Below are 15,374 nucleotides of genomic sequence, written 5' to 3' on the forward strand. Positions count from 1 at the left end.
AAGAAATGAGTCTAAGGAGTGTTTTCTTGGGATTACTGTCCCAACCACCAGGTGGGGTGGGAATGGGGAGAGCCTTTTCAGTATGTTAGAAGAGGAGATCTCGACTGGTTATTAATTATCTTTATGGTCTCACCACTCATGTGTTGACCACTGAACATTCTGCTGCCTGCAGAATCTCCAAGATCTCTCTGTTTCAAAGGATGGAATTTGGAGTCCACCCTTTCTCAGTGATAGGAGTTTTTATAGCCTCAGATAGCATGCACAGGTCCATCCTTTGCAAAAGTGCAGTTCCTCACAAGCTAGGCTTGGAAATAAAATATTATTTCACAATTATTTCAGATTATTTCCCACTGCTATCCTTCATTTTTAGTGCCTCCACAGTAGATGATTTTTTTGTAGTTGTAGAATGGTAAGGACATAAATCTAGGTAGTTTTGATATTTATTTGATGGGATTTAATATAAGTTTTAGACATCAGGCTTTGCAATCTCCTGATACAGTGTCACCAAGCTTGTTCTGCCTCTTTACCATCATCATATTACATGACCCTTTGCATGAGGCAGGCTGACCCGCAGACTCTGATTAAGTGTGTTCCAGCCATGCTAGACCATACATGGTGCCTACCTGATCCAGGAATGTTCCATCACATATCCTGTCCAACCAACACATACCCATTTAAATCCTGCCCCTTCTCGTTGCTAAGTCTGAGGGGTTTTGATTTTACTGTTGCACTGAGATCTAGTGAGCTGTGGCCTTGGCCAAACGCTGTGCTAGAGCCTTATCAAAACCAATGCTGATGTGGAGGTCATTCTGCTCAACCTGACCCAACCCAGCTGTGACTTTAAATATGCAAAGGATCTCAGAGCTGCACAGAGATGAGGGGAGAAGCTGAGCACTCTGTCTTCCTTTAAGGGTCTCTTATTCCTTCTCATCCTTAAGTCTGCTACTTTCGCCACTACCAAGACATTTGTGACCTCAGAACAATAGGAGTCAAAATGCAAAAACATCATTATGCAAAACGCTTATGCATAAGCATGAGCAACATCTTGCAATGGCCATGAGACTTGTGGCTGATAAGTGACACTGAGATCTGCCTTCCTAAGAATGAGCATTAGGACTTCAAAGCTTTTAGGATGTGAGGTAAAGAATGTTCACCAAGAGTTTCGTGCACAAAAGTGTTTCTCCTGTGGGAACCAGAACATTGTTCTAGTAATGACGGAAACAGAGCCTTCCACACCAAAATAGGATTTTCCTTTGAATGACAACGCCCGTCTTTCCCTAGTCCTTCTTTCTCACCTCAATTATGCAGGAAAGAAGCTGGAAGTTGGTACAATGGAAAGGTTCCTTTGTTAATTCAAGCTACTGAAAACCAAAACAGAAAAGTGGTCCTTAGAGGAAGGCAAGGCCAGTGAAACTGTTGGGTCGGCCAAGTGAATTTAATCTTTGCCTTAAGTCAGTGCGAAATTATATAGCCCTAGAGGTTTGTAAGATTTTGCTTTGAGCTGAGATAAGAAATTTCATTCTTCTGACAATAGCAACAACCACCTTAAAATTCTTTTAGCCAAAAGCCACAGGTTCAGTTCTGGACTTGCTTTGATCGAGTTGTGTGATTAAGGCAAAGGGATGAGCTTTCCTGGGTGATGTAGAGACCTCTTTGACACAACATTTGAAGCTCTGAGTCCTAATCTTTTGTTTAGATTTCCTCAGTTTAGTTCTAGTCAAAAATGGCTCTCTTCCACCTCTCTTTGTCATTTGTTTTATTCTATCTTTTAATTTGTTGAGCAGGAGAGCATGAATGGAGGAGAAATGATAGCAATAGCAGAAAATTAGCGCATTGGTTCTACTCAACTCTCAAATGGGATGACAGGTACTGCTAATTGGTCTCTCATTTTAACTAAGAAGAACCCATGCTGCAGGGCACCACTACCAATTAATCAGAACCAATTCAAGGAATGAAACTTATTTGTACTTTTATGTTCCCAAGAACAGGGCGACCTATGTGTTCCTCATAGGGTGCCATAGTGAAGGAGAACCAAGAAGGTCTAATCAATTTGAGCATCTCAGTGTATTCTATAAGGTCATTTGGCAGCTGTTCATTAAAAATATCTAGTTTGGTTTTATTTTCTACGTAGCTATAGTGATTGAGTCATTAGTTAATGTGAAAGATACTAAGTATTACTCATGGATTCTGTGGTATTTGCATGATATTATGGATGGGGGATTAATCTGCTTCCAAGTGCTGTGGATTAATTACTGATATTTTCAGTAATTAATGTGAGTGACAAATCTCAGAATGCTAGCACAAATGATTGAATCAGCTGCCACACCCCGGGAGAATGTTAAACCTTGTTGAGTGCTCTCCCATCTCCCTCTTTTCTTTTTTTTTATTTAAACTTTTATCTGTTTAAGTGTGTTTTTCCAGCACCCATCAGCTCCAAGTCAACTAGTTGTTTCGATCTAGTTGTGGAGGGCGCAGCTCACAGTAGCCCATGTAGGGATCGAACCGGCAACCTTGTTGTTAAGAGCACCGTGCTCTAACCAACTGAGCTATCTGGCTGCCCCCCTCTCCCTCTTTTGTTCCTCATCTACTCAGTATATCCAAGAGCTATTGATGCTCCGAGACGCCCTATGCAGATCTTCCTCTTCTGCTCAAATCCCACCAAGGATTTGCTTACTTAACACATAATAATTACTTGGTACTGATAATATGTTACCCTCCTAGGGAAAACGACACATAGGATTTGAGGAACCCAACACATTGGGTCTTAAATATGGAAATTTAGGTACCAACAATAGCTGGTGGGAGAGATCCTTCTGGGGCAGAAGGTTTCTGAGGGCCCCAGAACCAATGCACAGAGGTCACCCACTGAGACGGATGGTGGCCCTGGATGTGGATGGGAATTATTGACTCAAGTGGCCTCTTTGGTTTCAGCATGGAAGGATCCTACATTACAGCAACCCGTTCATCCTCTTCCTGTTCCTGTTGGCTTTCTCCACTACTACGATCATGCAGTGTTTCCTGCTCAGCACCTTCTTCTCCAGGGCCAGCCTGGCAGCAGCTTGTAGTGGTATCATCTACTTGACTCTCTACCTGCCTCACATTCTCTGCTTCGCCTGGCAGGACCGAATGACAGCTGACACGAAGATGGCTTTGGTGAGGGACCGTGGGCTCACCCCTGGCACATGATACAATTGCTCCCAGGGGTCTGTAGCAATCCGAGAGGTTGGCCTGCTCTGTGAAGGGATCTACTTTGCCTTTTGGCTCAAAGGGGTGTAAGGTTCAAAGGCACGGGGCAGAAGTAGGAGTGACCTGACGGTTCCTCACCACCAAACCTGCTTGATTAGTCTGTCCTGGGAACTAACTGAAAACCAGTTCAGCTCATAGGTCCCTTTGTATGTCCACAAGAGGAAAACATCCAGACCCATTTCACTCAGTTTTCTTTTCCTAGCATTTGAGAATATTCAGAAGGAAAGGAGCTTGCCCCACTAACTATTTGGTGCATGAATTAAATCCAAGACTGTACTGTTTCCATGAATTAAAAGTTTTTGTTTCTCTGCAAAAGCACTTACTTCAGTTGGGGCAGCCCTGCCAGTGCACACAGAAAGGGGTGCAGAAATGAGCTACTCTAGAGTCAGGTCCTCTTGCTGGGGGAGGTGTCCAGAAATTCACTTTTGATTGCCCGAGAGAGCCCTTAGTTCATGATTCCCAAGCACCACTGTCTTCTTCTCCAATTGTTTTCAAATAGGCCATTTTCCCCCCTCCCTCCCCCTTGTTAACCTATGGGATGCAGTTGGAGCTTGTCCACAATTCTCTGTGCAGTGGAGTCCAGAAAGGACTACCTCCTGCTTCTGGTTAAGGAAAGATCTAAGGTCTAAGTTGTTCTCACATTCAAACTTATTTGGCTCCAGAGCTACCAAGGCATCTGCCTTTTATTTCTCATGTTAAATAAGACACTAATTGCTACTATTTATAGGACCCGGTTTTCTAAAATGATCCCAATGGACTAGTAGCAAGAAATCCTTCCTTAGCCTGGGGAGAGCGGGACGCTCTGACACACTGCAGAGACGGCCAGTCCTGTGAGGCCACAGCTGGCTTCGTGTGTGTGTGTGTGTGTGTGTGTGTGTGTGTGTGTGTGTATCCACCAGGAAGCGACAGTTCTGGCAACTGGGGTCCAAGGCTGGGCTGCGATTTTGAAAATGATTTTTGTGAACATATAGCTAAAGAATCCCTTCTTTTTGCAGAGAGACAATCTGAACCCTCCTCGGGGTCCTCTAAACTGTGGGGAGGCCTCTGAGCAGAGGAAACGGGAAGAGCCCATCTCTCTGCCTGTGCTAACATGCTTTCTGTCAGGTCAGGGGCCACCCATGAGATGTGGCTGGGCAACTTCCTCTTCAGACATCTTTCTGCATGCTACCTATTCAGTTGACTTGGGCTCTCCACAGAGAACCTAAAACAGTGATTGTTCCCAGTCTGAAAATGGGAAAAAGTGATAATCAGTGTAATCTGAGGCTCTTCTGGCCGCTCTGACAGACCTCAGGAGGTCATGAGACCATCCCCTGCCTGGCCCCTAGACTGCCCTAGAAAACTGATGACTTTGTGGACCCTTTGAATGGGATTCTCACAAAGCATTTCAACTTAGCTTCTTTGTTCTGCCAAGAACTGTGTGATCTTAAGAAAGAGGTAGGAAGACGTGGGAAAGATAGGTCAGTGAACACCAGAACCCTCGGTCCTTTCATATATTGTGCTTGTTTAATTTTTCCTCCCCAATACACTACTGTGTTCCATTAAGCAGATGAGAGGTGGCCCCGTAGGTAGTGGGCACGGGTCTCTGAGACCTCAGAGGCATTCCTAGAATTCTCTTCCTGTGGGAAGACTGTCTTAACCTCTCCCTGGGGTGGCTTTATACCTGGGCACAATGTGCACCCTGTTTTGTCCCTCCTTCCTACCTGTGAGCCTTTGGGTGTCATTGGGTTGGGTTAGAAACCCTCTGCTCATTTTTGACCCTCTTTGCCCCACTGCAGAGCCTGCTGTCTCCTGTGGCATTTGGGTTTGGCACTGAGTACCTGGCTCGCTTTGAGGAGCAAGGCCTGGGGCTGCAGTGGAGTAATATCGGGAACAGTCCCGTGGAAGGGGATGGATTCAGTTTCCTGATGGCCGTGAAGATGATGCTCCTTGATGCTTCTCTGTATGGCTTGCTTGCCTGGTACCTTGACCAGGTGTTTCCAGGTAATTGTCCCTCTTCATGGAGTAAAGGTATTTGAGTTCTTCATATCTCCAGCCCTCCCCTTTCATCTAGTTTAAATCTCATCCTGTCTAAGCTGCTTCAGTTTGGGCTCTCAGAACCAGCATATTTCTTTCCACATTAGAAATAGATCCAGAATTGGAATGCTTGTCACACCTCTACACAACCTTTCAGTCCAAGCCTCCTTCTTCCACTGTCACCTCCTACCAGTCTGTTCTCTTCACTGTATTGAGAGATCCTTTCAGAATCTCAGACAGACAGTGTCAACCTTCTGTTCAAGTCCTTCCAGTGGCTTTTCCTCTTGTTCAGAGTAATTCCAATGTCCCAAGTTGGCCTGCAAGATGCTTCATTATCGGCCTCCAACTATCTTCCTCATCTCCTGTCCCCCCATGCTTCTCTGCTCCAGCCACACCGGCCTCCTATCTGATAGCTCTTCACTAAGCTGAGTTTATTTTCTCCTCAGGACCTTTGCACCTGCTGTTCTCACTGCCTGGAGCATGTTTCTGCACACACACACACACACACACACACACACACACATTCACACACACACCTCTCCAGGCTTGCTTCCTCACTCCAGGTCTCTGTTCAAATGCCATTTTATCACTGGGATCTTTCCAAACTGAAATGTCTAAATCCCTATATAAATAACATTCTTTTAATGCTCCTGTCCCCTTATCCTTTTTTTTTTTTTTAAATCACCATCTGACGTGACATTTCTTCATGCGTTTGTTTATTGACTCTATGCCTAGTAGAACCTGGGCCCATGAGAGCAGGCCCACGATCTGTTTTGTTCACTGTTATAGTTTCAGTGCCCAAAGTAGTGCCAGACTTTTCGTGGGTAAATATCCGATTCATCTGCAGCATGGAAAATCAGCTCTTAAATCAAAATGGGCTATTTGCATACTTTTGGATTTGCTCTGTAGAAATCAGATTTTCCTTCAAATTAGTCTTTTCTGGTAGCTAGAGACGTCCCACCTCCATCTGATGGTCTCCAAGCCAACCAACAGCCACCTCGTGCCCTGGCGTCCATGGGCTGGCTCTCAACACCGTGGCCGGGAGCTGGCAGGGGAGAGAGAGGCTGGGTCTGGTTCCTGGGAAGAGATGAACTCACAGCTCTAGATCATCTCAGGGCAGCCTTTGCTGGCAGAAATATGTAGGCAGCAAGCCTGGAATAGGGAAAAGATCACTAGGCTGAGTCAGGAGGCCAGGGTTTGGATCCTAGCTGTGTGACTGTATTAGTTTCCTGGGGTTGCCATAACGAAGAATCATAAACTGTGTGACTTAAAACAACAGAAATTTATTATCTCACAGTTCTGGAGGCTAGAAGTCCCAAGTCAAGGTGTTGGCAGGGCCACACTCCCTCTGAAACCTATAGGGGAAAAAGGATCCTTCCTTGCCTCTTCCAAGCTTCTGGTGGATTTTCAGCAGTCTTCGGCATTCCTTGGATTGTAGATGTGTCACTCCAGTCCCCCATCTTCACGTGGTGTTCTCTCTGTGTGACTGTCTTCACGTGACCATCTTCTCATAAGGACACCAGTCATACTGGATTAGGGGCCAGTCCTACTCCCGTATGACTTAATCTCCTCTAATCGCATCTGTAACGACTCTATTTCCAATAAGGCCACAATTCTGAGGTTCTAGGAGTTAGGACTCTGATGTCTTTTTTTTTCTGATTCCACTTCTGATACTAAATGTATCACTTTTCCCAACACCAGCCAATTCTCCGATATCAGCTGGTGTCCAACAATTCAGTTCAGTTCTGACAGTAAGTAACCAGCATTAGTGCTGACCCCACAGGTTCAGTCCCACAAGACTGCTCACACTTCAGATGCCAGCTACACATTCAGTGCCCAGGCTACCCACACTTGTGTTCAGCTGACGACAAATTCAGAGGTTCTCACAACCCCCAATCAGGTTCACTAATTCACTAGAACAACTCACAGAACTCAGAAAAGTGCTTTACTTACAATGACAACGTTATAATGAAGAATACTACCCAGGAACAGCCAAAGGGCAGAGATGTGTAGGGTGAGGTAGGGGAGGGGTGATGTGTGCAGCTTCTCTACCCTCTCCAGGGGCATCACGACCTGGTACCTTGACATGTTCACCATCGGGAAAGCTCCCTGAATCTCCCTGTCCAAGTTTTTATAACCCTATCTTCTATTCCCCTCCCCTCACCAGGGGTGGGAGGGGGTAGGGCTCAAAGTTCCCATCCTCTTTTTACAATCTCTGACTTTCTGGTCACCAGAGTCCATCAAGAAGCTATCTAGGGGCCCCACAGAGTCACATCATTAGCATAAATTCAGGTGTGGTTGAGAAAGGGGCTCATCATAAATAACAGAAGGCAATCCTATCACTCAGGAAAGTCTCGGGGTTTTAGGAGCTCTATGCCAGAAACTGGAGACAAAGACTAAGTGTGTTTTGTATTCTACCACAGACCTCAACAAAATCATTTTGAGGGTGGGGGGCAGACAATTCAGCCCATAACAGTGACGTTGAGCAATACATTTGACTTTTCTCAGCCTCAGTGTTTTTTTTCCACTGGCCATTGCAAGGAGATGTAGTAGGTAAAACCTAGTTGGATTAAGAATGAAATTTGTGCACAAGTCAAGAGCTTATTTTAGCCAAGCTAAAGCTTTCATTTGTTCAACAACCATGTACTGAGCAGCATCTGTGTGTTAGCTCAACACCAAGTTCTAGGAAAAGGGGTGGAAAAGACAGAACCAGGCCTGCCCTGGAGGAGCTTACAGTCCAGCAGTGGTCATAAAACATGGGGTAACTATTAAATCAGCACAGACAGTGTTCTTGCAAAATCAACGTTTTATAGGGAGCAAAGCTTGCTAAGAGAACTGGGCTAGAAACCTGGCAGTCTTTTCCTTGAAACCCAGATCATTCCAGCAGAATGGGGTGCTTAAATCAGTGGTATCAGAACCAGATTACCCGCGTTATAATCGCTGCAGTTCTGTGTAATTAGCTGTGACCTTGGGCAGATGATTCAAACTCAGTGTGCCTCAGTTTCCTAATCCACAAGAATACTACTATTACCTATCTCCTAGGGTTGTTTTGAGGATAAATTATTTAATCCTCATGGAAAGCACTTATAGTAATACCTGATACAGAAAGGGCATCTAACAAACGTGATTATCGTCATTATTATTATCTGGTAATTGTTGAAAAGGTCTTGATTAAATTCTTTAATAAAATGTTTTCTTAGAAAACTAATGTCAACCAGTCTTCCTATTGCTGGTCCCACCCAAAGCAACATGCCCTTTTGAATTACAATATGTTGGAAGGTGTAAGTAGTCTTTGCCTATCCCATGAATAGCCGTGCAATGGCTTATGAACTATAAATATCTGTGGTGACAATTTGAGGTTCAGATAGATAAATTCCAGATTTTATAGAACTGTCATAATGCAGGATGACTTGGACTTTTTCTCTTTATTTGCCTGTCTATTTTTTAGGGGACTATGGAACCCCACTTCCTTGGTACTTCCCATTACAAGAGTCCTATTGGCTTGGTGGTGAAGGTGAGTATTTTTAATTTTAAAATTTTTTAAATCCCCCAGACTTTAATGTTTGAAACTAGCTTCTTTGCCTATGTGTGGGATATGCATGGATTACACAAGTGGCTCTTCTGTCAAGTGTTTGAGTCCTGATGACTCCGCTGCCTCCTGGGAGCTCTGCCACCATCCAGCCTCCGGGAACCCACCTTTGGTGAGTTGCTGGGCATTGACAGATCCTGTGTCCTGTACAGCTTGTGCCCAGTGGATTAAGTTGCCCTAGTAAAATAAGGCCAAACCACTTCAGGGTGCAATTGACTTTTGCAGCTTCTCAATTTAAAGCAAAGAGATCCACAGAATCCTAAAAGAAGATTTGCACTTATCTTCTCCTCCCCTTCTGTTTTTTTTTTTTTTATTTCTCTCTACCTTTTCAACATATACGTTAATTCATTCTCTTAAAGTAAGGACCCAGCCAGAGGCTGGGGCAAATTCCCCGAGGCTCCTTGTGTATTGAGCTTTGTGGTGGCTGGGGAAGGCTAAAAGGGCATTTGCCCAGAATGCGTCTTAGATAAAATTTACCTTTCTACTAAATAGGACAGGAGGCTGAGGGAGAGTTCTAGAAGTGGGGGAAAACCACAGATTCTTTAATGAGGTAGGAGAAGGCAGACAAATTCCTGACCTGAGAGCTGGGGACTCCCCTGAAGCCGGGAGGTTCTGGAAACAAAAACTTTCCAATCTGTTTGTTCCTCACCTACTTACTTTTTTCTTTGTATCATTGGGCTTGGGCCAGGATTTATCCTTTAAGCACTTAGAAGTTAGATGTTTGTTTTCTCTAGGGGATTAACCTAGGGCCTTTAAAAAGGCTTGGTGGGTTTTTTCTTTTTTTTTTTTCCCAATGATTCAAACAAACAGCACTTCAACAGCTCAGTATTTTTCCATTACATTGGTTTTTCTGTCTTGTCTATCTATAAATTTTTAAATTTCTGCTATAATAAAGTTATAATCCATCATAAATGGGGATTTTCAGCACAAGAGTGTGTCCCTGGAATTTTTCTAATTTCAATACTGTGTTTCCCCAAAAATGAGACCAGGTCTTATACCGTATTTCCCCGAAAATAAGGCCAGGTGTTATATTAATTTTTGCTCCAAAAGACGCATTAGGGCATATTTTCAGGAGATATCTTATTTTTTCATGTACAACAATTTACATTTATTCAAATACAGTCATGGCATCTTCTTCTGGAACATCATCATAACATACTGAATGTGTCCGTCTGGCTGATGATCTTAACTGGGACTTATTTTCGGGGTAGGTCTATTTTCGGGGAAACATGGTATATTCATTGACTGTCATGCCCAGAAATTGTGGGTGTTTTATTTTTCTTCTCTACAATCTCAGCAGATACACTGCCTCTCAAAAAATTAAAAATATCAATTTTTAAAAATCTTAAGACAAATGTGCTCCTTCAAAAATGAATCACATATTGTTTCCAACAGGAGCCAAATATTTTTTACCTCTCAGGCTAGACTGAAATAGATTCCTCAAGTCTCTCTAAAATTAGAAAAGAGCTGAGTTTCTCCACCTAACCCCCTCCTTTCACAGATTAAGAAATGGAACCCAAGAGTCATCCAGTGTTCTGCCCAAGTTCCCATCGGTCACTTGGGACAAAATCTGGAACTGGGACCCACTTTCCGGACAAGGAACTCACCCCAATGACTAAACTATCAGAATATTTCCCCCTGCTATTTTATTGCATGTTGGTACAGTGTAATAGTTAATAAAGTGATGAAAGAAATGTGGGCAATAGATTTAAAAATCATTTAGGAAGCACAAGTGGAAATACTGGAGGTGGCGGGTCCCTGGCCATCAGGCTCATTATTTGCCATTCCACTACACATCCTGCAAATCTACAGAGAGCAGCGTGGACAGAGAGGTCCTGGCAGCTGCTGCATTAAAACCTCATCCTGCCCAAGTGCGTGCGCTCGTGGCTGGAGGGTTTATGCTTGGAGACAGCAGTTTCCTTCTGCCCCTGCTATCCTCTCTGGCTGACTTGCTCTCCTGCTTCTCTTCCCCTTCCAGGATGTCCTGATGTCCTTTTAAACCAAATGCCAAGGTTACAAAAAAATGCCTCTGTGTGTGTGTGTGTGTGTGTGTGTGTGTGTGTGGCATGTGTATGTTTACACCATACTTCATAATTTGTGCAAAACTGTACCTCAACCATGCTTAACTGTGGTGTTAATCCCAAAATATTTGAATGTCCATAAAAGTGGATTTCTCAGGTAAATCATTTCTCAGTCTGTAAATTAAGCTGGCTGCCCATCATATCACCTCGCACGCACTTTTACTCAAGGTTTACTATGGCTTCGACATGTTTGAGATGGCAGTGAAAAGTACTGTTGTTGAGCTAAAGAAAAGTAAGCCATTTCAAATTCAATTTTGGTTTTGTTAGTTTTTAAAAATCATAATTTCTGACATTGTGACCCCCTCCTGGCATGTTAAAAGGATGAGGTGAAACTCATGTTACAAGACTCCCTCTGGGCCTGGCAAAGGTCACACAATCCAGCCCGCTAGGGGCATCGCCGGCCACTTTCAGAACCTCACAGACCCACAGGCTAGAGGTTGATGGGACCAGTTTCTGCCTGGTCCCTGGGAGTGCTGACTTGGCCTTTTGAGGGAACTATGTTTTCCAGTTATGGTAGGAAACTGCTACCCCCTATCCTCCCTTCCTTTCCTGCCTTTACTGACTCACAGCTCTCACCAGCGGGGTAACAGGGGCTTCTGGTTGCTGCAGGGTGTTCAACCAGAGAAGAAAGGACGCTGGAAAAGACTGAACCCATAACAGAGGAAATGGAGGACCCAGAGCACCCAGAAGGAATACATGGTAAAAACCTCAGTCAAGAATGCAGAGGCAAGAAAAAGGCTTGGGATGCTGCAAAGGGCCCGGGCAAACCTGGGGCGAAATGGAACCCAGGAAACTGACTACCTCTGTTGACAAGGGTTAAACCTGGTAGCTTCTTTAGGGTCCAGCTGCACGTGCGTGGAATGAATGGCCCAGCCAGACATTAACGCATATTTCCTGGAGAAAGCAAATACCAAGCATGTGGTGTATTTGTGCCCTTGTTAGGCAAATCCCAAGTGAGTTGCACAAATGTGCTGACTTCCGAGGATTTAGCAAGAACAATAACTTGGGTCACTGGGACTTAAGGCGGATATGAGCTATAAGGAAAGACAAAAATAAATGCTTCTGTGCACACGGGGAAAGAGACTGTAGTACTGCTGACTTCACTCGTGGTTTACAAATCTAAGAAGCCCATTCATTCAAGCCATCAAAAGCCCTTCCTGACCATAGAGGTTACCTAATGATTCCTGAACTGATGAAGTAGGTTTGCAAGTGTTTCCCTGGCCTTTGCTCCCCTTCGCTTCCCTCGTGAATCAGTTCTGTACTGTTTCTCCCCATGTTCTCCATGCATTTTCCTGTGGATGCTAAAATGCTGTCCTCACCCTGGCTTTAGAGAAGCAGCCTAGCCTCCGGACTTTGCCCAATGTCGTATGAGAGGGGTCCGGCCTCCACGCCCATCCCAGGTGCCATTTCACAGAGCTGAGATCAGGGGCCTGCAGCTCCTCGGAGAAGTGGTTTGCGGTCTGCAGTGCCTCTGGGAAGACCCTTCTCCCAGAATGGCATTTCAAGGCTGAAAATCAGAGCATCGGAGCTGGTCCCATCTCTGTTCTAGGCAAGGCCAGGAGGCACAGAGAGAAGAACCACCGGGATATTTTTCTCAGGGGAATACATGCTAGAATTACAATACTAAGATGACAATTAAGTAGTGCTGTACAGAGTGAACTAAAGCAGGGAGAGATTAGAGGCCAGGAAGAGGGCGATATCACAGTAATGAGGGTCTGCATTGGAGGGGAATGTGGGGGTAGAAAAGTGGAGGGGTTGAGTTTGAGAGACAGTGATGAGGAAGAGTGGACTGTCCTACCCACTTAATTGGAGAAACTCTGGAGTCTGAGGAGCAAGACGTCAGCTTTAGTCAAAGTTGCCTCAAAGATTTGAGCAAAGGTGACCAAGAGAAAAGCAGATTCAAGAACGGATGTCAGGGAGTCTGAAGGAAACTGTTGTTTTGGGAAGAAGATGAGGAGCCTGAACTGCTACCAGAAATCCATGAGGAAATACCCCACAGACTGCTGGAAATGAGGGCCTGGGGCTGAAGCCTGAGTTTAGGGCTGACTCTCCATATAGACAGTGAGTACACTCTGAGTTTGAATCCCAGCTCTGCCACTCATGAACCTCGTGACTTTGATTGGACGCTTGATGCCTCTGTGTCTTAGGTTTCTTAACCTATAAAAATGGGCATAATATCTACCCCATAGGGCTGTTCAAAGGGTGAAATGAAGTAATCTATATAAAGCACTCAAACTAGTGCCTGGCACATAGTAACTGCTCAACAAATGTTAGGTACTATTATTACCATTATTATTCTGTAGTTGTTCTGATAAAGGTCACAGCTAAAGCCATGGGGACAGGTGAAATTATAGGCAGAAGACAAGGGTATGAAGAAAGAATTTGGGGGTATGTGTACATTGAGACGTCATATTTATCTCATGTTCATTTGTTTCCCTCTAAGACTCCTTCTTTGAACGTGAGCTTCCAGGCCTGGTTCCTATGGTGTGTGTAAAGAATCTGGTCAAGATTTTTGAGCCCTACGGCAGGCCAGCCGTGGACCATCTTAACATCACCTTCTATGAGAACCAGATTACTGCGTTCCTTGGTCACAATGGATCAGGAAAAACCACCACCTTGTGAGTCTTCAGGCAAAGAGACTGGCTTGCCATTCCATCCTGTCATTTTCTGGCTCCATTCGTTTCCTATTAGCTGTATTCTACTCTTTCCCACTGAATTTCAGTAACAAAAATGTGCTCTATATTTGTGTCCCACTTCAGTATTCAATGCTCCCTCACATATATTGTTTCATTTGATCCTCACAAGAAGTTGGAGAGGGAAGTGAAGTACGTTTATTGCCTCCTTTGTGTGCCAGGGGAGTGGACATTAGAAAGGTGAAGTGACTTTCCCTGAGGTCACCAAATCATAATGGTTTGGTGAGGGCAAGAGCCAGGACCTCCCACAATTATCTCTGGTCTCTGACACTGTGAGCCTATTCCCCCACCCCCCACCTCTCCAATGTTACTATCATGGATGGAAGTGATAAAATCTTCTCCATTATATGCTCTCCGCCTGTAAATTCTACTTATTTCCAAAGAGCATTCCTTTTCCTACCTATGAGGGTTGGTGGTAGTTCTGGAGAAAGTAAAAAAGGTGCAGTCTCTAGAGGGGTAACAACCTGGTGATTGAAGGCCAAGTTCAGGGACGATGAAGGCTAGGCATAGGCCCCTCTGCTCAGGAAGCTTCCTTCCCTTTGCTGAGGGACCTGAGCACCATCTGCTGAGAAGGAGAACGCAGACAGCTAATATTTCCCATGGAGCGGCAGAGGCGGCCCTCTCAAGGGATAGGGAACCCATGTGATATGCAGTCTTCAAGTCCTCTGGCTTCTTTCAGAGCCCCAGGAAGGAACAGCAGTGTACACCCTGCGCTGGAATGTTCTCCGAGGGCGGTTCAGCAGGAATGGAATGTGGGGCTGGTGCCATTATACTTGGTTCTGTTTCCCTCTAGTGGTTGATCAACAGAGATTTCAGCTTTTAAATACAAATTCAGATAGCCTGAGATTATATCTGAACTCAGGGACAGAGCTGGGTGGGGCAGCACTAAGTCCCTCTCATTTCTCTCCTTGTTAACAAATATGGTCAGAGAGCCTAAATCTCCATCCAGGACCCCAGGGCTTCTCACAGGCAAACACATTACTTCATCTACTGCTGAAATGCAACTTCCCCTGGGGGTTGAAACACAATGTTGAATAAAAAGAATATTTTTGAGTTTTGCTTTATGCTGGTATTGTTCTAAGTGTTTTTTGGGTATAAACTCATTTAATTCTCATAACAACCCCATGATGTGGGTGTCATTATCTCTCATTTTACAACAACAACAAAAAAGACAAACATTACTATTGGGTTCTTTATGTTTTGGATCCAAAGATGATATTGCTGGTTGTAATTCTCATGCCTGGCTTCAATCAATTAATCAGCAAATACATATTGAATGGCTAAGCTTCTCATTAAGACCCTCCCTCTATGTTTTGTAATGGTGACAGCAGGCAAAGCATTGCCCCATGCACTGAATACCTTTTATTGAGTCCCTAGAGCACCAGGAGCTGTTGGTTCCCCACAGCTAATGATGCTTTGGGTTCGATTGTGAGCCATAGGCAGGAGTCACTGGGAGAATGGGGGCTGCCGTCCCAGGTGCTCCTAAAGGCCATCCTCTCTGACACTGACTTCTGCATTCGGCAGGTCCATCCTGACGGGTCTGTTGCCACCGACATCAGGGACTGTGCTCATTGGGGGAAAGGACATTGAAACCAGCCTGGATGCCGTCCGGCAGAACCTTGGCATGTGTCCCCAGCACAACGTCTTGTTCCACCAGTAAGCAGGACAGGAATTGAGACCATCCCTAAGCCTTGTCCCCACCCTGCCCCAGGATACATGTTCTCTAGAGCCCACCTCAGGGATGCCAGCTCT

The 15,374-nt window shown here is 44.8% G+C and overlaps 1 protein-coding gene across 1 annotated transcript in view; it reads left to right on the forward strand.

Moving 5' to 3' along the window:
• Window positions 1–15,374, forward strand: part of ABCA4 (ATP binding cassette subfamily A member 4) — a gene marked incomplete at its 5' end in the record, with an annotated part of 124,675 nt that overhangs the window by 61,361 nt on the left and 47,940 nt on the right. The window contains 6 exons of the mRNA XM_081056354.1: window positions 2,932–3,153; window positions 5,022–5,226; window positions 8,708–8,773; window positions 11,539–11,628; window positions 13,373–13,547; window positions 15,147–15,278. Of these exons, the coding sequence (XP_080912480.1) occupies window positions 2,932–3,153; window positions 5,022–5,226; window positions 8,708–8,773; window positions 11,539–11,628; window positions 13,373–13,547; window positions 15,147–15,278 (890 nt within the window). The remainder of the gene's footprint in view (window positions 1–2,931; window positions 3,154–5,021; window positions 5,227–8,707; window positions 8,774–11,538; window positions 11,629–13,372; window positions 13,548–15,146; window positions 15,279–15,374) is intronic.

This window comes from Rhinolophus hipposideros (assembly GCF_964194185.1).
Source record: "Rhinolophus hipposideros genome assembly, chromosome: 8".
Taxonomy (NCBI): domain Eukaryota; kingdom Metazoa; phylum Chordata; class Mammalia; order Chiroptera; family Rhinolophidae; genus Rhinolophus; species Rhinolophus hipposideros.